The 22,863-nt window shown below is 48.5% G+C and overlaps 1 protein-coding gene across 15 annotated transcripts in view; it reads right to left on the minus strand.

The window, feature by feature from the left end:
* The window catches only part of CACNA1A (calcium voltage-gated channel subunit alpha1 A), a 284,022-nt gene that overhangs the window by 246,007 nt on the left and 15,152 nt on the right, over positions 1–22,863 (minus strand). For all 15 annotated transcript variants that reach the window (XM_032835843.1, XM_032835845.1, XM_032835844.1 and 12 more), the window contains exon 2: positions 21,612–21,925. In XM_032835843.1, coding sequence (XP_032691734.1) covers positions 21,612–21,871 — 260 coding nt within the window. In that variant the 5' untranslated portion in view covers positions 21,872–21,925. The remainder of the gene's footprint in view (positions 1–21,611; positions 21,926–22,863) is intronic.

Below are 22,863 nucleotides of genomic sequence, written 5' to 3' on the forward strand. Positions count from 1 at the left end.
GCAAAAAGGATTAAGAACCAGCTCTTCTGGGCTCTGGATGCATTGCCTGGCAAGCTGGAGACATTCCCACCCATTCCTGCCTCCTCTAGAGAAAAGAGAAGGCGTGATGTTTAAGCTTCACCAACAACCTACCCTCCCCACCAAAAGAAAGAAAGAAAGAAAGATAGAAAAGAAAAGAAAAAAGAAAGAAGGAAAGAAAATAGAACTCACTTTTAAAGTATTTTTTTAAACCCTCTAAAAAATATTTAGTCAGAAAGTGTTCCCAAGAAAATTGGGTTCAAATACTAGGTCACTCTAACTCAAGAAATACATGCATATATTTGGGCTCTGGTCAGCAGTCTTTGGTGGGGGCATATATCTTAGGGTCCAGATGCTTAATCCATAGATGTGTCATCTAAATAGAAAAAAAAAAAAACAGATTTATCTGTGCTTCATTACTTTTCAAATACTAAGATTTCAGGGCTGGGAATTGGCTTTGCTCCTGGGAATGAGCCAAAAAGGAAATTTTAAGTTAACCCAGGGACAAAGACATGATTGTGAACACAACGTTATCCACAAGTGAACTACACACTTCATGAATAAAGGTTGTCAAGTTCTGATCCTCAGGAATTACCTTCGTGGAATAGATCACTGGTGTCCACCAACATCCTGGCGGGAGGAAGGACTACATTTCCCAGAAGCCCCTGTCATTCTGTGTGGTCATGTGACCAGTGATTCGCAAGCAGAAGTTTTAGGGGCTTATTCTGGACCTTAAGGAAAGGAACAAGGGACGTCTCTTCATATTTGGGTGTAAACCTTGGTGAGCCAGTGAATGGGGATATCCAGAGGATGGTATCTTGGTCTGTGTTCCCCAAAAGGAGACCCTGAAACAGGGATTCTAGTGTAAGTATTTATTTGCAAAGTGACCCCAGAAAACACCAGCTGGGGAATGGGGAGGTGAGACAGAGTAGGGAAAGTAGCCAGGTACCACCATGGACTTCTGGGATTCAATCCTGCTGGAGAGTTCTCGAAGGCAGCATAGGACATGCACACACACACCCCCAGCCATCCTACCCAAGGGGGAGGGAACTGGGGTATTCATCCCATGCCTCCGCAGTCATTGGTTGGAGATGCTCCCTGGAGGGGGCAATCTCCCCCAACACTTCAGGCTTGCCTTGTTTGTACACACAGGGAACTCCGGCTGCCAGGAAAGGCTCTGAGGCTGAGAGAGGCAGGTGCTGTCTTTTGAGAATGGGGCAGGCAGGTCCAGAAATGGGAAGTGCCAGAGGATCTGTGTGTGGAAGAGGGCAGTGTCTGCAGCAATGACAGAGCTATGTGACAGAAGGAACCTGGACAATTGCCTGAAACAGAACCAACCCATCACCGCAACAAACGAGATTTAACAAATGAAAGAAAGAAACTCCTACCCTCATGAGGACATTGAATTTGTATTGGGCTTCTTGTTATAGCAGGCTAGGCTTCCCCTAATGAGTACATCCGCCTTCTTTCTTTCCCTTGAACTTGGGAGCTACAGCTCCAGACATAATAACACCTGCGGTCTTCGTACATTATTTCAGTGAATATTCACAGAAACCCTACGCCAGATACTACTGGTGTTCCACCCACAATGTCCCCCATTTCGAGGGAGGACAGCCAGAAATGCTGGGGTGTAACATCCTCAGAAGCAACTAATATCCTCAACTTACTGATGAGAACCCAGCCCTCCCTCTCCCCCCCCCCCCCCCCCCCCCCCCCCCCCCCCGCGACGCTGTGGGGTGACTCTGAAAATCATGCTCTCTGCTGCCTCCCAGAGGCCTGTTGTGGAACTGAGCCTCAGCTGGCTTGAAAGCTGGCTTGAGAGCATCCATTAACAACACGTCCCCCCTTCCCTCACCTCACTCCATCCCTCCCTCCGGGTGTTCCCTGGACCACCTCCCAGAAAACTATCTGGACTTGAATTCTGATCCCAGGATCTGCCTCAGAGACCCAAGCCAAGACTTGGACTATTATCACTTCCAACTTAAATACCAGGAAACAAAACTCATCCCAGGTGACATAGGAAGGAGACTGGGGTCTAAGACCTAAGAAGGAAGGAAGGAAGGAAGGAGGGAGAAGGAAAGGGAAGGAGGGAGGAGGGAAGGAAGGGAGGGAGGGAGGAGAGCTGGAGGGGAGGGAGGGAGGAGACAAAACTAGGGCCTAAATCCTGTTTCCTAACACATCTGGCATCAGCCCTGGAACAAAGGGGAGGCGAGTAAGCCACTCACTTTGGGGCCAGAATTTGACAGCTGCCCTGCCGGGTCACAGGCCACAACACGGTGCATAAACTAAGCAACTTCAACACCAGCAATGTATTGTTTCCCAGTTCTGGAGGCCGAAAGCCCAAGATCAAAGTACTGGCAGGGCCAGGCTCCCTCTGAAAACCCTATGGAGGTCTCTGGTCCAGGCCTCCCTCCTCCCTTCTGGTAGTTCTCTGGCCTGGGACAACAGAAGTCAATCACGACATGGTGTTCTCCCTCAGTACACATCTCTGGGTCCAAATTTCCCCCTTTTCTAAGGACACCAGTTACATTGGACCAGGACCCACCCAATTCCAGTCTGCCTCATCTTAACTAATCACATTGGCAACAACCCTATTCCAAACAAGGGCACATTCTGAGGTCCTGGGAGTTAGGCCTTCAGGATGTAGGAACTTCAGGGGGTGACACAATTCAACACATAACACACACCGAGCCATATTGGAGCCAGAGGTCAAAGGAGAAATCAGAAACACTGATCTTGCTCCTATTTAAAATTTTGGTTTTGGGGCGCCTGGGTGGCTCAGTGGGTTAAAGCCTCTGCCTTAGGCTCCAGTCATGATCCTGGGGTCCTGGGATGGAGCCCCCCTTCGGGCTCTCTGCTCGGCAGGGAGCCTGCCTCCCCTGCTCTCTCTCTGCCTGCCTCTCTGCCTACTTGTGATCTATGCCTGTCAAACAAATAAATAAAATCTTTAAGAAAAAGTAAAATAAAATAAAATTTTGGTGTTTTGCTCATCAAGCTGTTCTCACTGACTTTTGATTTTTTACAATACTGCATTAAAATATTTACCTTGATGACCGAGTTTTTTGGTGCCCCTTAAATTTTGTATGCAAAGTAAATGCTTTATTTGCCTCACCCAGTCCTGGCCTTGTCTGGCATTCTCCATGATTCCAAGTTTGCAGCCAGTGGTTCTCCAACCACGTCTGCAAAATCTCTGCCCTCTGGTGGGCTTGTTCAGGCCTAGGAGGTAAAGGGAGCTGGGCTCTTCTTATCTGTGCCTCCTGCCATCCTGGGCTTCCCTTAGCCAAGCCTGTCAGGTTGTTTACCCAGGCAAGGAGACGTCTTCTTGCCCTGGGAGCAAAGCAGACAGTGGCCAGGCTCAACCCCCTCTCTGACAGTTCTCAAGTCGACCCCTCAGCCAATCCAGCTCTGCCTTGTTCCTCTATTTCCTGCGTCCTTCCAGTTTGTAAAAAAACCTTCCAGAAGCAAGTCTTTCTGCTTGGCCAGTAATATGTGGGAAGCATGACGTCCGGTGTCTTGAGATGTCGTGATTCGGTGACATATACTTGGACCATTTCAAAACACACACAAGTCCTCCTGGCCCACCACCCGTGTGGATGCAAACCTGTGGCAAGGTTCGGTGTTCTAAGATTTGATTAGAAGGACTCAGCTCTAGCCTTCCACGGGCCCGCCTGTCCCCCTCTCTCTCTGCCTGCCTCTCTGCCTACTTGTGATCTCTGTCAAATAAATAAATAAAATCTTTTAAAAAATAATAAATAAATAAATAAAAAATAACCACCACCACCATCTTTCTAAGAACCGGGGGAGGAGTTGGGAGCGCTACAGGAGAGGAAGAGAGGGGAGGAAAACCATTCAGGGTTGTAGGCACGATCCAACAAGGCAATTTCGGAGAGAGCTATTTTAATTCATTAATATATTACCCACTTTTATGCACAAAGAATACATCTCAAATTACGGGGAAGGTTCAAACCTGACAGATCTCGTAGTAGTGACAAGAATAGGAATAAGAATAAATAGGAAATAATTCAAGGCACCCCCTGCATGCCAGGCATTTCTCTCACCTGATGACACAGATATGATCGTTATCTCATTTTACAGATGAGGGAACCAAGGCCCAGAGAGGTGAAGAGACTTGCCCAAGGTCACACAGCTAGTAAGTAGCAGAGTCAGAAGTCAAACCCAGACCATTTGGAGACACTGTCCATTCTTTAACCTGTAGGTTACAGCTATCCCTATTCTTATTATTGCTATCATAATATCACTGGTTCTTCTAATAATGATAATATTAATCAGTATGGACATCTAATACTAATCATTACTAGTTTGATTGTGATAGTAACCCAACACTGTATCATTTAGAGAGTTAAAAGACATGGAATCCTATGCAGAAATGTAAGCCTTGGAATATCCAGGGTCCTGTTTTTGGATTCTGAGAGGACGTTCCTGGTACCTCTTTACTGGGCTAGGGCATCCATCCTGAGGCTCCTCTGGGTTGGACTGCCAGCGGCTCCCAGCCCAGCGCCCAGCCCCAGGTGGGCTCAGTTCTGGTGCTCTCCTGCTCCAGCCTCCCACCCCATCCCTCTCCAGAGGCATCAGGCAGGGACTGAACTCGGGCTGAACCCACATTCTTATTCCGCTTCTTCCCCTGCCCTTTCCTGTATCCCTCATTTTCTATAGCCACTGGTTCTCAAACTGGAAACACCCCCAGAGGTTCTGCCTTAATTGGTAAGGAGTGAAGCCCAGCCATCAGGATTTTTTTTTAAAGATTTTATTTATTTATTTGACAGAGATCACAAGTAGGCAGAGAGGCAGGCAGAGAGAGAGGGGGAAGCAGGCTCCCCGCCGAGCAGAGAGCCCAATACGGGGCTCGATCCCAGGACGCTGAGACCATGACCTGAGCCGAAGGCAGCGGCTTACCCACTGAGCCACCCAGGCGCCCCATCAGGATTTTTTAGAACCTCCTCAGGTGATTATAACGTGCAGCCAACTTTGAGAAGCACTGCCTCAGAGGTCACACCCCCTCAAGAAATCCCTTGCCCAAGATTCCCCATCTCAGACTCTGCTTTCAGGGAACCTGAGTCAAGATACATGCTTTTGGCAGAATACGCCCTTACAGTGGCCAAGATCTGTCACTAAGGGTGCGGAGAATTTCTCTTCCATGCCTCTGCCCAACTCACAGATGGGACAGTGTCTTGGTCATGTAGATGGAGCAGCGAAACCAGGGGAGGTTGAAGCGGGCAGGAGAGGAAGGATGTGCATGTGTGAGAGGGGGATGCAGGGAAACAGAGACAGAGACAGAGAGACCCAGAAAGAGGGGGACAACCAGGGAGAAGAAGAAGAATTCAGATAGACAGAGAAACAGAAGACCAGAGAGAGAGGGAGGGAGGGAGGAAGAAAGAAAATACAAATTCATAGAGACAGACAGAGCAAGAGGAAGCCACTTTTACTACTCAGCCACACCCGCTCTGTTAGTGAAGACCCCCAACCGGGATATCTCTGACCTCTGATCCTGCTTCACTTGGGGCACCCAGAGACCTGCCTCGGGAGCCCCACCTACCGGCGGGAGGGAGGGGGCCTCCAGGAGGGTCCCCAGAGTTCCCAGCTGTCTGATCTGATGCGGCCAAGGCAGCATGTCCTCAAGGCTTTGCAGGAGCTCACCAGCTTTTGTTAGTTAAATTTAGCTTAGGTTCCTCAGCTCTTAGTAAATTGCCTCTTTGCAGAAGAACGGAAGAGGACTAAACCTGTTTACAGTGTTTGAAACCCACTCACTACAATATTTTGCAACCATCACAATAATGAGTCGGATTCCCATTTCAGATGTCTCTCAGGAGCTCAGGTGGGTGCGGGGACTTCCAGAGCCACCTGGCATGGGGGTTAGTTAGGAGATTACACGCTGGCATCAGGCAGACATGGGCTCAGTCCCAATGCTTGCAACTGACCTGCTGGGGGACTGTGGGGTGACTCATCAATGCTCCTGTCAACAGAGTCAGTGATCTCTGCCCCCTCGGGTTTCTGTAACAGAGGACGTGAAATGCTGGGGGCTGGGCTTGGTGGCTGGCAAATGCCAGAGACCAACACCTTGGTGGTGCCAATGGAACAAGATCTGAGGTCAGGATGCTAGGATTCAAATGCCACTTGTGCTCTGTGGGACCATGGTAAGTGATCTAACCTCTCTGTCCCTCAGTTTCCCCATGGGTAAAATGGGGACGAGGATAATGCCTAACTCACAGGCATTTTGTAAGGTGACTTGAGTTAATCCTTGAAAGCATTTTACAAATCTGCCATGCAGAACAACTCCAGAAGGCACCAGCACATACATAGTCTATGTAAATGGCACCCCTAGAGTTGTCCAAAGCAGCAGCTGACAGTTGTTATTAATGCTTTTATCCACTGGGCTGTCTGTTGTGGGAAGGACTGTGCTGGGTGCTTTATATCCATCAGTCACTTCGCCCTCCTAAGAACTCTATGAACAGGTATCATTATGATCCCATTTTACAGCTGGGGAAACTGAGGCTCAGAGAGGTTGGAACACTGATGCATAATCACACAGCTGGGAAATGATGGAGTAGGGATGCAATCCTAGGTTCATCTCAGGCAGTGGGCCAGAGCGGAGTTACCCAGTTGGTTAATCTAGTTGGATTACCATCAGCCTTAATCTCATCATTAGCTACTCATTCCAGGATGGGCTGGCATGGGCCAACATGGGTCAGTATGACCCAGGGAGAAGTTTACCAGGGTCTTCTGGGAAGGAAGCATCTTGCTCTCAAGAGAGAGCATCGCTGGAAGCCGTCTTTTCCTTTTCCTAGATATTAACTGGGGTAACAACCATCTACAACCATCTACAGAGAAGCCAGCCTGAAAACAAAACCAACTCCAGAGGAGAACGCTAAGAGAATTACAAGGAAAGCTGGATCCTTGATCTAACTGTGCTTGAAGCCCATATGTCTCTAGTAAAACCAATAACGAGAATAGGGTTTCCTTCTGGGATAATGAAAACGTCTTAAAACTAGACAGAGGGGATGGTGGCACAAAATTGTAAATGTGCTAAACGCCCCTGAATTTTCATATTAAAATGGTTAGTGCTTAATTTTATGTTATGTGAATTATACTTCAGTTTTTAAAGTGTGAGTTGGGTTTTCTGTTACTTGCAGCCAAAAGCTTCATAATCATTACCGCTGATTCCAAAGCAGCGGGTTTTCCACTCCCCACCCCAAATCCTCTGGACACCATTTTCTGTATCCATATTTCTCAGATTCACTCACATTACCCCCTTGCAGACCATGCTTCCTTTATACTATCCCAAATCATCTCACCATTTAATAACAAGTCTCTGCCTACGGGGCGGCTTGGTGGCTCAGTGGGTTAAGAATCTGCCTTCAGCTCGGCTCATGATCCCAGGGTCCTGGGATCAAGCCCTTCATTGGGCTCTCTGCTCAGCGGGGAGTCTGCTTCTCCCTCTCTCTCTGCCTGCTGCTCGCCCTATTTGTAATCGATCGATCTCTCTCTCTCTCTCTCTGTCAAATAAATAAATAAAATCTTAAAAACAAACAAACAAATCTCTGCCTAAAATTCTAAACAAAAGTCTTTGCTCAAGAATCTACAGTCCTGGGGAAAGCCATGAGGTCACTTATTTAATCAGCCATGTTTACTCAGCAACTACTACAGGCTTTGCACTGTGCATGGCCATAGGAAGGATTCAAACACAACTCTATAAAAGTTCTCATTCATTTATTCCTCTATCCATTCATTCATTCAAAAATATTTGCTGAAGGGGGTGCCAGGGTGGCTCAGTCACTTGAGCATCTGACTGTGGGTTTCAGCTCAGGTCACAGTCTCTCGGTCGTGGGATCGAGCCCTGCATGGGGCTCTGTGCTCAGTATGGAATCTGCTTCAGATTCTCTCCCTCCCCCATCCCCTCGCAAATTAATAAATAAAATCTCTTTAAAAAATTTGTTGAACACCTACTGATTCCCTGGAAGTTCTAGATGCTGGGATACAACAGACGGACCAAAGTTTTGCCTGTGGAGGGCTGCCGTCCTGGGATACAGGTGGAGAGAAACAAGCAATAAAATACCACAGCAAGGGACTAGGTGTTAAATAGTGATGCAGGGACTGTAAATGTTATGGAAGTTTCAAGAAGGCTTCGCGGAAGCTATTTTTAAAGAATCGATAGTATTTGGGAAGGAATTAGAAGTGAAGGGAAGAATGTGATCACACACAGCAGAAGAGAGACCAGCATGCAGTACCTGGGGCAGTCAGGAAGGCGGCGATCAGAGTCAGAATGGCCCAGCGGTGCTGCCCTAACAGACGACCCCCAGCCCTGGTGGCTTAACAGAACTCACGTTCATGTCTGGCTCCGGCTGCACGTTCAAGATGGGAGCAGGAAGCTGGGATCCGGACCCAGGTTGACAGAAGTCCATCTTGTCACAGCAGGAAGTAGGGAACATGGCATAACCCACATGGACTTTCAAGACTCCGCTTAGAAATGACTTATCCTCAAGGTGGAGGAGGCAGAGGGCCAGCGGTATCAGCAGTGTTCAGTATCACCAGTGCCTATCATGATCTCCACTTCCTAACTGCTCTTCCCATTAGACCGTAAACTCCCCAAGAGGAAACACCTCGGCCAAGCTGACTTTGCAAAACTGTTGCAAAATAGTTAACACTCGCTATCCGACCCCTCGCTCAGTGTGTGGGACAATACAGGAGCAGAGTCAATGTCTGATGAAAACTCAGATGGGAAGGCTTGGCAGCACTGAAGGACGGAACTCGGAACTCGTCGTGGATGGAACTAGAGGGGATTATGCTGAGCAAAGTAAGTCAATTAGAGAAAGACAATTATCGTATGATCTCACTGAGAGGAGGAATTTGAGAAACAGAACAGAGGATCACAGGGGAAGGGAGGGAAAAATGAAACAAGAGGAAACCAGAGAGGGAGACAAACCGCAAGAGACTCCTAATCTCAGGAAACAAACTGAGGGTTGCTGGGGGGTGGCGGGGAGGGTTAGGGTGGCTGGAGGATGTACATTGGGGACGGTATGTGCTATGATGAGCGCTGTGAATTGTGTAAGACTGATGATTCACAGACCTGCACCCCTGAAACAAATAATACATTATAGGTTAACTTAAAAATAAATAAATAAAATAAAAAAAGAATGGAACTCCTAAGAGGTGGCAACAGTCTGAGAAGATGGCCAGGAGGTTGGTCCGGCCGTGGGCACAAGACTGATGAAGACCAGAACTCAGCGTCGGAACCAAGCTTGTTAGATCCCCGCCAATGCAGGATGAGCAAGAACTTGAAAGCAAGAAAGGAAAATGCTCGGTGACACACCGAGAGAAGTCAAAACGTGACTCCCATGTCCTGATGATGTGGCCTCCAGGACTAGAAGGACAGAGGAGCTGCTCACCCACCCACCCCCATCCCCACTCCACACCACATGACCCAGGATCTGGCTCTTTAGCCATTGCTTCCCCGGAGCTCCCTATCTCTGTCCACTTGATCTCTCAGTTGGGTCTGACGCCGTGGACCCCTTTCTCCTTCTGGGAACACCAGCTTCCCTTGCTCTTCATGATGCGGTTGTAACCTCCTCAGCTGGTTCTTCCAGGCAGCTCCAAGGATCATGCCTCCTTGTTCTTGTTCTATTCTGGAATGACCTCCTGCTTATCCTTAGGTCTCAGCTCAGGAGACCTTTAGAAAGCTGTAGCTAATCGCTCTGTTTATACATCTCTTAAAGTATTTACCTCACTGGACCAGTTTATGGCTATGCTTTGGATTTCATTGAGGGCACCAACTGGGAAGTATTCACCTCACATCTCTGCATTTCTCACCACTCTCCCCCTCACTCACCTTGCTCCAGCCACACCGGCTGCTTTGCTGGTCCTCAGACATACCAGGCATGCTCCCGCCTCAGGGCCTTTGCACTTGCTGTTCTCGCTACCTGAACTTCCTTCTCCCAAGAACTTTGCATGGGTGGCTCATCTCCCTCATTCAGGACTTGACTCAAATGTCAGCTCACCAGATGGGCCATCCCTGATCACCTTTTCTAAGATACTCCTGTCCCATCACACATTATTCCATCACACTGGATAACGCACTTGTCATCCTCATTCTACAAATGTGCCAACCGGGGTGGATCAGATTGGTCCAGTAACTGAAGGAGCCTAGATTTGGTACCAGAAGTGGGGTGCTGTTGACACACTATAATTACAAAGCTGGTAAGAAGTTGGGCCGGGATTTGAACCCAAGCACCCTGGCTCCCAAGCCTGCAGGCTTAACCGCTCTGCTCTGTGTTACAATTCCTCCAGCCCCTATTTCTACCTCCTTCTTCCCTGCTCTGTTCTATCCTCTAACTTCTGACAGCCTCCTGAGTAACCGTCCCCAAATAAGAAACTCCAGAGTTCCCTCTGAAACCACCTCTTCCTTTGTTCCCTAGATGAAGTTGGACTTAACTTGCTTTTTTTTTTTAAGACTTTATTTATTTATTTGCAGCAGGAGGGGGGCACGGAGCACAGAGGGAGAGGGAGGAATCAGGCTCCCCACTGATCAGTGAGCCTGACTTGGGGCTTGATCCCAGGACCCCAGACTTAACTTGTTTTTAATTCAGGGAGTCTGTGACTTTGGTGAAAAAAGTCACATCCTAGTTGTCACTACCTCTAACTGAAATTATAAACGGAGGCAAAAAATTGCAGTAGTATTAACAGTGTTAACAACTCCTGTGACTTTGTCATCAACAGAAAACACACTTTCATGTCACATTACAACGATTGCAGAGATCTCGAAATACCATTTACTCCCATCGCTAACCAAAATTGTAAGGCCTGTCACTAGATCATGGTTTTCACGTGTTATTAAAGAGGCATATTTGTAAGAGTATGACAAACGATTGGTTCAGGTATTTTGGTTACTAATTTTCACTATAATTAGTCTTCTTTGTGTTTCATTTTATGCATTTATTTTTAAAGATTTATATATTTTAAAGAGACAGAGTGGCAGAGGGAGAGAATCTCAAGCAGACCCCCACACTGAATGGGGAGCCCATGGTTCTTTCTGGAGAGATGATGATGCCAAAGCCCTTTAGCCCAAGATCTTGACCTGAGCTAAAATCAAGTCAGACACTTAACCCACTGAGCCACCCAGGCATCCCAGATTTTATGCATTTAAAATCAAAATTCTGAAAAGGGGTCCCTGCACTTCCCTAGTCTGCAAAGGGTTCCTTGTGGGTGTGTCTTTGCTGATCCTCCCCTGTGGCATGCTTCTCCAGCCCCGCTCCCCATCCTCTGCCCACAGGAAACCCTCCTCACCATCTCTATGACCCACCCCTGACTCCCCAGACTATTTCTCCCACCCATGCACCCCCATAACTCTGCTCACCCCTCTCTTCCAACACAGCCTTCTCCGTTACAGGAAGCTGTGGTTTCCTGCCTCAGAAGAAACATTCTTTGAGGTCAACACCTTTATTATCTCTTAGGAAATCCAGAACTCATTCAGGAAATGATACCAGCTGTGCCCAAAGATGGCGGTGGGGGGAAGGTGCCTTTGAGAGTAGCCAATGGGAGGATGTGGAGGTTGGTGGGGGTCCCCCAAATACAAATCCCAGACTGACTGTTCACCCAAGAGTGGAAGGATGCATGGGGCTTCTGGGGTTCTGGGTTCTAGGCCTCCCCAAAGATTCCTGGGTCCCAAATGTGTCTCAGACACCATTGAATCACCAGCTGGAGGGATCCGGCAGGACAAGGGAAGGTCTCAAAGGTAGCCAGTGTGGACTGATGGCTCAGAGGTTTCCTAACTATTCTAGACCCCTGTCTGCATTCAAGGTACCCATACAGACAAGCAGGTCAAATGCACTGGACAAAATTTAAATACTTAACCACCAGCAAGAGGCACCACCGCTGGAACATGGATCGTCAGGAGGTGTGGGAAGACCCAGGAAGGGACCTGGTGGGGGGGGGAACTCCAGGCTATTTACTAACTGGTATGGAAATATTTTAATATTTTAACAATAAGCTGTACCAGTGTGTCCCAGCTGAATATCTGAACACACAGAGAAGGGATCATTGAAGCCAAAAGAATAAGAATCCAAACCGTGAATCATATGAGCATAATTCTGTGTTGGCTTAGGAATGGATTAGACATTATTTTTTTAATCCCCCAGTGGATTTTATGTTTCCAAGTTGTGTATAAACCCAGAAACCTCCTCTGAGTATATCGTAAGTAAAATGAGAATCGATGACCTTGGGGCCTTGGTTCTCAAGCATGATTCCATGTTAGAATCACCTGGAAACTTTGAAAATACCAATCCCCGGAGTGGGATTTAATGGGGGTACAGGTGGCCTGGGCATCGGGGTTTTTACAATTTCCCAGGTGATCCTGATGTGCAGCGGAATTTGGGAACCACTGACCCAAAGCCATGCTTCTCAAAGTGTGGACCCTGGACCACCAGAAGCAGCGTCCTGGTGAGCTTTTGAGAAATACAGATTCTCAGGCCCTACTCCAGGCTGCCAAATGAGACACTCTGGTGAGTCCGATGATATCCATGCTCTAGCAGGGGTGATGATGGATGCCAAGGCCATGAGGGCTGGCAGAATCAAAAATCTGCTGCTGATTATCCTGTAGGACAGCCAAAGCCACATGGCCATACCATCACCAAAAACCTTTCCCCCTGCAAAGAAATCCAAGATTCCACCATGCTGCTAACCTGTGGTGGTCAGCCAGAGTCCAGCACACAGACCTGACTCAGGACTGGAGATCATGGACACGGATCTGAAGAGAATGGGTCAGCCTACTGGCTGCTCTTGTAGGAACCAGCCAAGCTGGCATGTCAGGTAAAGGCCGAGAAAGAAAACACACAAGACAGGGTCCGAATTCTGTGACAGAGAAACCCAAGGAGCTCTCCAGCCTGACTTTATTTGATGAAGCCTCTTTGAAATGGAGCATCCACATTCTAAGAAGGAATGGAAGAGTTCCACAATGTTCCAGGGGGCTCGCCAACAGACCCAATACACGGGCACCGTGTCAGTTTGTAAAGAATTTCAGTCGCACATGTCTGCTGAAAAATCCCACATATTCGTGTTACTCCCTCAGATGCTTCCCCATTTGGGGACAGCTGTGAACATTTAAATGACTGAAAGAAGGTCCCAGCCCTTCTCTGGCCTTGGAGGGAAAGGCCTCCCGATTTTTGGAAATGAACCCAATGGAGCCAGAAGGTCATTTCTGAGCTGTGTGACTTTGGGAAATTTTCTTAACCACTCTAGGCTCTAGTTTCCTGATTTAAAAAGAAGGAAAGAGTAATTAAAGAACTCAGTAAGGTTTTCTTAAAGATTAAAAGAAAGTATCAGAATGCCTATTACAATGATGGCCATTGCATCTGCTTAATAAATAACAAAATTTGTTAATAAATAACAAAAATAAATAGACACCCCACTGTCTCCAAGCTGCATATGAGACTGAAATGAGTTCGTGGCTAAGAGATGAAAATCTAACCTCAAAATCTGGGATGCAAGCTAATATAAAGGGCCAGAGAGTGAATGCTTTCAGCTTTGGGGTTCATGTGGTCATACAGTCTCTATAGTAATTACTCAGCTCTGCCTTTGGAATGTGAGAGCAGCCATAATGTGTGTAAATGAATGACCCTGTACCAATAAAACTTTATTTACAGAAAGAAGTGGTGGGCCATATCTGGCCTGAGAGATGGAGTAGCTTGCTGACTCCTGCTGCAAACCATAGAGAGAGGTTAGTGGGGACAAAGAGAAGATACTTGATATGGTTCTTTCTGGAGAGATGATGATGCCAAAGCCCTTTAGCCCAGGGCCAGGCCGATGGTGATTGTGGGATAAATGAAGACTGGTCTCTGTGTACCCCCTGGGTGATGGGTACAGTCACTTGTCTGCTTGTCTGCATGTCTGCCTCCTCCACCAGGTAAAACCCCCTGGGTACATCCCACAGGACTTGGTATTAGAGGATGCCCTGGGTAGAGAACTGAAGAGAAAAAGATGTTCACTGGCTTGAAGAGATTGCAGATCTCCAAGCCAAAGACAAAGAGAGGTCATCACTATAGATGTTCAGGTTCCCAGGGATCAATTCACTCAACAAACAGGGGAACCTTCTATGCACTGGGGGCACTGCAGTGGACAAGGAAGACAAAAGTCCTGCCTTTATGTCACTGGCAGTCCAGTTTAGATGGAAACACCCAATGGCAGGTAATGAACAGACTGATGTGATCCACAGTGTGGGTCTGTGCTGAGACATCTGTGCTGAGATTGGAATGCAAGAAGGAGGCAGCCATGCCAAGGACATTCCAGACAGAGGCAACAGCAAGTGGAAAGGCCCTGAGGTACAAGCACTACTTGAAAATGCCAGGAATAGAAGATAGGCCAGTGAGACTAGACTGAAGTGAGAAGAGTCATGGTGGAAGTTCATTTAGAGATGAAACCGATGGATCCCCTCCCTGGGGCAGGGGGCAGGAGTGGAGGGAAGAAGTGCAGACAATCTGGAGAGCACAGGTACACAGACACTATTGAGAGAACCTTGGGATGTCAAAAGGACAGACTTATAGAGGGTTGGAAGCAGGAAAGAAGACTGGAATCAGCCATGGACAAGAAGGTAACTCTGGGGGGACATTTGTTCACAAGCTGCTTGGGCTCCAGAAATGAGCATGGAAAACCTGGTAGATCATAGATCATAAAGGATGGGAAGGCAACGTTGGGGGAGGGGGAGAGCACCATGGGGCAGGGATGCTCCCCCGGCCCTCCATGGCTGGCCACAGCCAAAGCTGCTATTGCTTCAGAGGACAAAAAGAGGGTCTTACTGCACTAAAAACCAGCCAGCCGCACTGAAAAAGAAACTCCCTGGGACCAGACCTATATTTTTTTAAATATCAAGTAGGCTAGAACTGTCCAACTGCCTCCCTTAAAAAGAAGGGGGAAAAAAATGCTCCAATTTCCAAGCAGGTCTATAAAGGTCAAATTTGGTTTAATTGTGATGTCTAAACAACCTGCCATTTTTTTTTTTTTTTTTTTTTTTTTTTTAACTATTAAACTGTGTCCTCTGAGTGCTTAACCGTTTACCCTTCCTGGGACTATAGCAAACTGGTATCAAGGCTCACTGCGTGCCTGCATTGTTTTAAACGCTTTTAAACAACATATAATGATACATTAAATTTCATCTTTGTAGGAATTCCAGAAACGAGTGTGATTATCCCCATTTTACAGACTAAGAAATTGAGGCGCAGGGAGAAGAATGACCCTCCACCTGAGTCACAGAGTCGGTGAGGGCAGAGCTAGGATGTGAACTCCTGCCATCTGGCTCCCAGTCCAGGTAGCCAACCACACCCCAGCCCAAGGCCAGATGGGCTCCACACTTTACCCCAGGACCCACCTGAAGCCCTCAGCCCTCTGGGAACCCTTCAAACCCCAAGATCCCTTCCCCCCATTCATCTTTACCAGCCCTTTCTGCATGAAAAAAGACACTGCCAGATATGTAATGATAGAGTATCGTATGATGAAAATTGGATTCACGCTTTGGGGCTGCCTTCCATTTCTTAGAACACTGAGAAGGGGGGCGCCTGGGTGGCTCAGTCGTTAAGTATCTGCCTTCAGCTCAGGTCATGATCCCAGGATCCTGGGACTAAGCCCTGCATCAGCCTGCTTCTCCCTCTCCCATTCCCCCTGCTTATGTACCCTCTCTCTCTGTCAAATAAATAAATAAAATCTTTAAAAAAAAAATAATAATAATACCAAGAAGGAAGAATGAGCCCGGGAGGTGAGTACCTGGGAGGGTGAGCGGACCGCCTCCCACTCTGGGCTGTTCGCTTACGCTCCGCTTGGGAGCCACAGCGCCACCTCGTGGCTAGTCGTGGCATCAGCAGGCGAGCGGGGTGACTGCCTGGGAGAACCGGGCTCCCCTGGCCTGGCTATCGGCCTGGCCACCACCAAGGCCGACTGTTCCAGCCCAGGGGCCCACAGACTCCGGAAAATGGCCTATTTTCAGCTTTGCAGCCCAGAGTGTTACAGACTCGACTCCACCCCTGTGATGCTGAAGTAGCCTCAGGACCACAGGTGTGTAAACCAACCAAGGTGCATGCCAAAAAAACCTTAACGCACGTTGAATTTTGAATTTCATACAATTTCACATATCAAGAAATATTACTCTTCTTTTGATTTTTTTTCAACCACCTAAACATATGAAAACCTTTCATAGCCCTTGGGCCATACAGTAGGTGTCTGGTCAGATTGGGCTCCCTCACTGTGAGCTAGGGACCCGGCAAAGAACACACCAGGCAAAAATTCCTGCCCTCGGGGAACCAGTGGAGAAAATAATCAACAAGCTAAAAAGCCAAAGGTGTAATAACTATGAGCTGGTTATCAGCGCTCGTCAGAAAAATAAAGTAAGTCAGAAGGAAGAGGTACATATAGAGGCTGAATTTTAAACAGGGTGGTGAGGAAAGACTCGCTGATGAGGTAACCTTTAAGTAAAGGCTAGAAGGAGGTAAGGAAGGAGCCATATGGGTGTGGGGGGAAAAGCTATTTCGATCAGAGGGAACAGCCAGTGCAAAGGTCCTGAGACAGGTCTGCCCTGATGTGTTTGAGGAATAGTGAAGAGGTCCCGGTGGCTGGAGCAGGGTGAGTAAGGAGGAGAGTGGGAAGAGGTGAGAGCAGGGAAGTGACAGGCAGATCACACAGGACCATGATGGCCTTAGGGAGGACTTCGGTTTTGACCCAAGTGAGTTATGAGCCACAGAAAACCCAGATCCATCTTAGCAACCCTTGAGGTCACATGTGGGTTAAACATGCCACCTTGGGGTCCAGTGGCATTAGTCATTTTACCAACAGTCTCCTATAATCCTAAATAATCCTATTTTGTCCCCCCAAAACCCTGGAACTAGTTTATTGTGCATTGAAGATGAAAGAGTTGGAGGGAAGGGTGGAGAATAAATGAGAAAATGGATTCACTAGAAGAACTGGCATTGGGGTGTCTGGGTGGCTCAGTGGGTTAAAGCTTCTGCCTTTGGCTCAGGTCATGATCCCAGGGTTTGAGCCCCACATCGGGCTCTCTGCTCAGCAGGGAGCTTCCCCCTCCCTCTCTCTCTGCCTGCCTCTCTGCCTACTTGTGATCTCTGTCTGTCAAATAAATAAATAAAATCCTTTTTAAAAAAAAGAAGAAGAAGAACTGGCATTGCCTTCTTCCTCACCTGGCACATCCCCTTGTCTCAACTCGGGCTCTGGGGACCAGGATGATTCAGGTTGCCCACCCCAGCCCCAGCAGGATGGCTGAGCCTGAGTCCCAACATCCTAGAAACAGCCAGTTCTGGCCTAAGAGCCCAGATCCTGTCACCCTGTCCCGACAGGCCCCAGATGCCTCAGTAACCCTGGGGACCTGCTTGCCCATTTGCATAAGGAGCGACCTAATGGCACAGTAATACCACTGCCAACTCACGGCTTCACAAGCTTGCTGTGTGCCCGGGATGAGTTGTGGAGCACCGAAACGCTGGAAAATCATGTCATTCTGCACCATCTATTTAGAACAGTGGTGATGAGGATTAAATGAGTTAATGTATAGAAAGGGCTTGGGGCCATGCCCTGCAGATAGTAAGTGCTCCATAAATACTGGTTATGATTGCTATCCTTACGGCATGATAAGTATCATTCCCAGTTCTCATTGCAGTTTGTTGGGCTCTCCTCTCCTTGCCCTCCATTCTCCCACCGAGGCCCTCTGTTCTTCGACAATGACCATGACAGTGGTGATGACTCAGAACCTAGCTGTTGAGACCATCCTCCTGCCTCACATGGGAGCCTGTTAAAAAGAAATGGAGAGTCCCAGGGCCCCCCCTGCAGCCCTGCTGGATGGGAACCTGCATCTCAGGAGGCCCTGTAGGGGTTCGCTGGCACAGGATGAGATCTGGCCTGGAAATCCTCCCCAGGGAGACCCTCTTCCGCGCTCTTTTTGCTGTTCACCATTTGTTTCCTGTTGGGTTTTCCTGCAGGTGGACAGCATCGTTATGGCCAGAGCAGACTGTTGACTGATGTGTCCCCAAGGCCCCCCATGGAGCTGAGCACAGAGAGGGTGTCCTAAATATCGGTAAAAGAAAGAAGTAGGGACACCTGGGTGGTTCAGTCCATTAAGTGTCTGCCTTTGGCTCATGATCTCAGGGTCCTAGGATCAAACCTTATAACAGGCTCCCTGCTCAGCAGGGAGTTTCCTTCTCCCTCTGCCCCTCCCTGTGCTCATGCTCTCTCTTTAATAAATAATACAAAATATTTTTCAAAGATATAATGACTGAATGCAACACACAGACCTTCCTGATGCAAAGAAATTGGCTGTAAAAAGACAAGTGGAGATATTTAAATGGGGAGTGGAAATTAGGTGATATTTTTAAAAGTCACTGTTAATTCTGCCAAAGGGATGTGAGTACGACAATTTCTGTGTGGTTTAGGGATGTCGTCTGAAGCTTGTGAAATCATATAAGGTCGGGGATTGGCTTTAAAATAGCTCAGAGAATAAGAAAGACAAAAATGGATTTATGATGTAAGTCTGGCAAAATTCTGATACTTATTAAATTTGGGTGATGAGTACATGGGGTTCACTGTTCTATTTAGCGTGTTTGAACATTTTCAGAAGAAAGAGCTCTGACAAACACAGTATTCAAAAGGTGAAAGTAAACTTCAAGAGCAGGGGAGCTTTTGTACAATTAAATTACAAAAATTAAAACCTCTTAAAAAGGGGCGCCTTGGTGGCTCAGTGGGTTAAGCCTCTGCCTTCGGCTCAGATCATGATCCCAGGGTCCTGGAATCGAGCCCCGCATCAGGTTCTCTGTTCAGCAGGGAGCCTACATCCCCCACCCTCTCTCTGCCTGCCTCTCTGCCCACTTGTGATCTCTGTCAAATAAATAAATAAAATCTTAAAAATAAATAAATAAAATTACAAAAAAAGAACCTTCTTAAAAATAATGTCTCCCATTGGTGTGTCATCCTTTTGACTTTTCTATTTTATGTACATTATTGTATAGGGCATATGATAAATATAGCAGGATGCTTACATAATTGACAAATAAATGAAAACATATATGTTATGATGTGCTGAAAGCATGTTTGTTTTACTGGTGGGGTAGGAGTTCAGAAGTTTGGAGCTCGTGGCTATAAAGATTGTAAATCTTCATATGGTCCTAGAAAGCAACAGGAATGGGAGACTGAGGCATGAGTTGGCCATTCAAGGAGGTCGTGGTGGAAGTGACAGGGTACCCAATGTCTTCTGATCTGAAGACCGCTCCCTCCGCTGCTTCCCTCTTTCTCCCTGCTACTACTGACTTTCTTTCTGAGTGATTTGAAAGTAAATCTCCACCACTTCCATTTTGGCCAGTAGGTAAGAGCTTGGGTTCTGGGGGCACCTGGGGGACTCAGTTGGTTAAATGTCTGCCTTCAGCACAGATCATGGTCTCCGGGTCCTGGGATCAAGCCCTGCATCTGGCTTCCTGTTCAGTGAGGAGTCTGCTTTCCCCTCTCCCTTTGCCCCTCCTCCCCCACTTGTGCTCTCTCTCCCTCTCTCCTCTCTCAAATAAATAAAAGGTTAAAAAAAAACCTTGAGGGGCGCCTGGGTGGCTCAGTGGGTTAAGCCTCTGCCTTTGGCTCAGGTCATGGTCTCAGGGTCCTGGGATCGAGCCCCGCATCGGGGTCTCTGCTCAGCAGGGAGCCTGCTTCCCTTCCTCTCTCTCTCTGTCTGCCTCTCTGCCTACTTGCGATCTCTGACTGTCAAATAAATAAATAAAATATTTAAAAAAAAACCCTTGAGTTTTAGAGGTCAACAGCCCTAGGGTCTGAACCCCAGGTCTGCACTTTCTAGCTGGGAGGCCCCCGGCACATAACTTCACTTCTCCCAGCCTCTCGGTTCTCATCCATGAATTAGGCAATCTACTACGTGGCAGAACGGGAGAAGGCAACAGATCATAAAATGTCTGTCAATCAGTAGGTGCCCAATAAACATTAGCTGCCATTATTATTATAAGTGATAATGATCATTTTCCTTGGCCAACAGGGACTGTTTTTTTTTTTTAATTTCTTTAATTCACTGACACTTTTCCTTTCTCTAAAAGTGTCTTTTCAGCGGTCTGCAGAAATAACTCACTTTAAACCCTTAAAGAAGCCTTCCTGGTTCTGGGAGAATGAATCAAATTTCTTTTCAAAAGGAAAATAAAAGGAAATGGGAGAATGGAAATAAACAGAGACTCAGGAGGGAAGGGAGAGGAGAGAGGAGGCAAGTTCTGGAGAGGGAATGATAGAAGATGGGTGTTTGACATCACAGCTGCAGACATTAAATGCACCCTAGTTATTTAAGGAAGGGTGGACGGACAGATAGCCAGATGGAAGGATGGATGGGTAGGTGGGTGGATGGATAGAAATACGGACAGATGAATGGATGGATGGATGGATGGATGGATGGAAGAGGAAGATGGATGGATGGTTGGATAGAAGGATAGAAGAGTGAGTGGGAGGCTAGATAGGTGAATGGGGAGGAGAAAATCAGAAGGAACACACACTGTGGGAAAATAAAGCTTTTTCACGTGGCCTTTCTACATGATGCCCCAGTATGCCACCAGATGTCAGTCTAACCTCAGGAAACTGCCTCAGAGGCCAAATTACACCCCCTTTCTATGAGTTTTCCTCCCACTCTCTATTTACACATCCCTCATCAACACATCCCCAAACCCAACTGGCATTTATAACCTTCCTCCCAGCAGACAAAAATTCCAGGGAAGGCTGGTGGAGAGCCCCGTGTGGTGCTGGAGACGGAATTGCTAATTTCCCAGAGGTCAGACTGGAGCCCAGAGAGGGTGGGAGGAGGGATTTCAGGGTCCCCAGGAGTGATTAGCGTCCAGGCTACCCTCAGTTTCAGTCGTCCTGAAATTGTATTCAGAATCCCACCTTCTTAAGGTCTGTCCAGGAACCCACCCCAGTTCTGAGCCTTTGCCAAAGAAGCTCTTGAGAAGAAGAAAAAGGAAAAGAGCACCAGCTTTCCTTCTGTACCTGGGACTGAAAGGTTCACACCCACTGCTTCGATGTCTTCCTAGAAAGAGCGATTTCACAGTGAGGGTATGAACCCAGGGAGGCCACTTGCCCAAGATCACAGGAACAGAGCCGGCTCAAAGCCCACCCTTCCTCCCTAAGGCGACTCCTAGGAGAAAATCCGCTTTCGGGGTCACTGGCAAAGAGGGAGAGGGCCCAGGACGGGAGTCCCCAGAGCCAGCACATTTCCCCAGCCCCCCTCTCTCCGGCAGTATAAACTTCATCTCCAGCCTGCAAACCCTCGGGTTTGGTCTCGTGCTTGAGGTAGGAATGCGACTCCCGCTCCCCACCCCTCCCACCCCCTGAAAACAGCATTTCTCAGCCGGTTTCAGGAATGCCTCCCATCGGAACTACTGGCCATCCCGTCCGAGTGGACTGCCGCAGACCCCAGTGCAGGGTCCTCCGCGGACGGCCTGGGGCGCCTACCCCAACACCTTTGTTGCTGCGCGCTGGGCTGCGCAGGGGTTCGCAAGGGCTTACGGCAGTCCCTGGGGTGTGCCGCCCCCCACCCCCGCCCGTGTCCCAGCCCATCTGCCCCGCGTACTCACTCCCATTCTTTCCTTCTGGCCTGGGGGGTGCTGTGGACTTTGTGCGCCTGGTGGGCCAAGATGACATCCCGGTGGTCCACGACGCCGCCCCGCCGCTTCAGAGGGGGGACCTGGAAGCCGCCGCTCATCCGGGGGACCCGCGCGTCCTGTGGGGCTCTGGCCGTGCGGTCCACACCCGGGGGCCCCGAGCCGCCGTCGTGCAGAGCGTCATAACTGCGCGGGGAGAACATGGGGTCCGGGACCCGGGAGGCCTTCCACATCCATGGGCCTCGCTCAGAACTCGCAGGGTCTTCGGCCTCCAGCACAGCGCGCAGCTAGAGGAGAGAGCAGAGGGCGGGCGGAGGGTGAGCGCGGCGCGCAGCGCACGGGGACAGAAGGGAAGCGAGCCCGGGGGTGGCCACTCACGCTGCCCCCGGGCGGGCTGAGTGGAGTTTAGCATTTCCTTGGCAACTCAGGCGGGAAGCCGGTTCTCGGGAGCTGCCCGGCAACCGCCGCACCCTGATGGAGGGACACACCACAGAGGGCGGATGGTGGATGGCTGGGCCCCTCAGTGCTCCCCTCTGGAAAATGGGTCATCGGGAGCCTGTTCGTTCACGGTCCTCCAGTTCCCGGCCTGTGAGCGTCACAGAGTGACTTAGAAAACTGAAAGGGAGAAGTCAAGGGTCGGCTTTAAAATCCACGTTGGGCGTGGCTGTCTATCCGGTGTGCCTACTCTTTGTCACCTGGCTGGGTTTTTGAAAAAAAGGAACAGGGTTCCCAACACTCACAAATGTAGCAGGTGGCTACTGAGTACCAGAGAGCACTTGGAGGAATTCAGAGTCCCTAGATCTTTGTCTCCATTTTTCACTCACTTATTCACTCAACAAACGCTAGGGAGGCAGCCGCTGTAGAAGAGCCCTTGCTGGGAGCTGGGGACACAGCCCAGAATGAGACAAATATCCTCCTGTCGTGGAACAGACGTTCTACTGGGGGGCAGATGTATGATGAATAAAAAAAAAAAAAAGTACATTATGTAGAGATTAGGGGCTCAAAGTACGGTGGTAATTAATCAGGAAAGGTGTGTTTGCGGGAGATGCCATAATAGAGTATCACAGAGTGGGTGGCTTAAGGAACAGAAATTTACTTCCCCACAATTCTGGAGGCTTGCAAGTCCAAGATCAAGGTGTTGGCAGCACTGATTTCTTTGGAGCCCTCTCTTTGGCTTGTAGGTGGCTGTCTTCTCCCTGTGCCTCCACATGGTCTTTCTTTAGTG

Source organism: Lontra canadensis, unplaced genomic scaffold (assembly GCF_010015895.1).
Source record: "Lontra canadensis isolate GAN:19392208 unplaced genomic scaffold, GSC_riverotter_1.0 scaffold88, whole genome shotgun sequence".
Taxonomy (NCBI): domain Eukaryota; kingdom Metazoa; phylum Chordata; class Mammalia; order Carnivora; family Mustelidae; genus Lontra; species Lontra canadensis.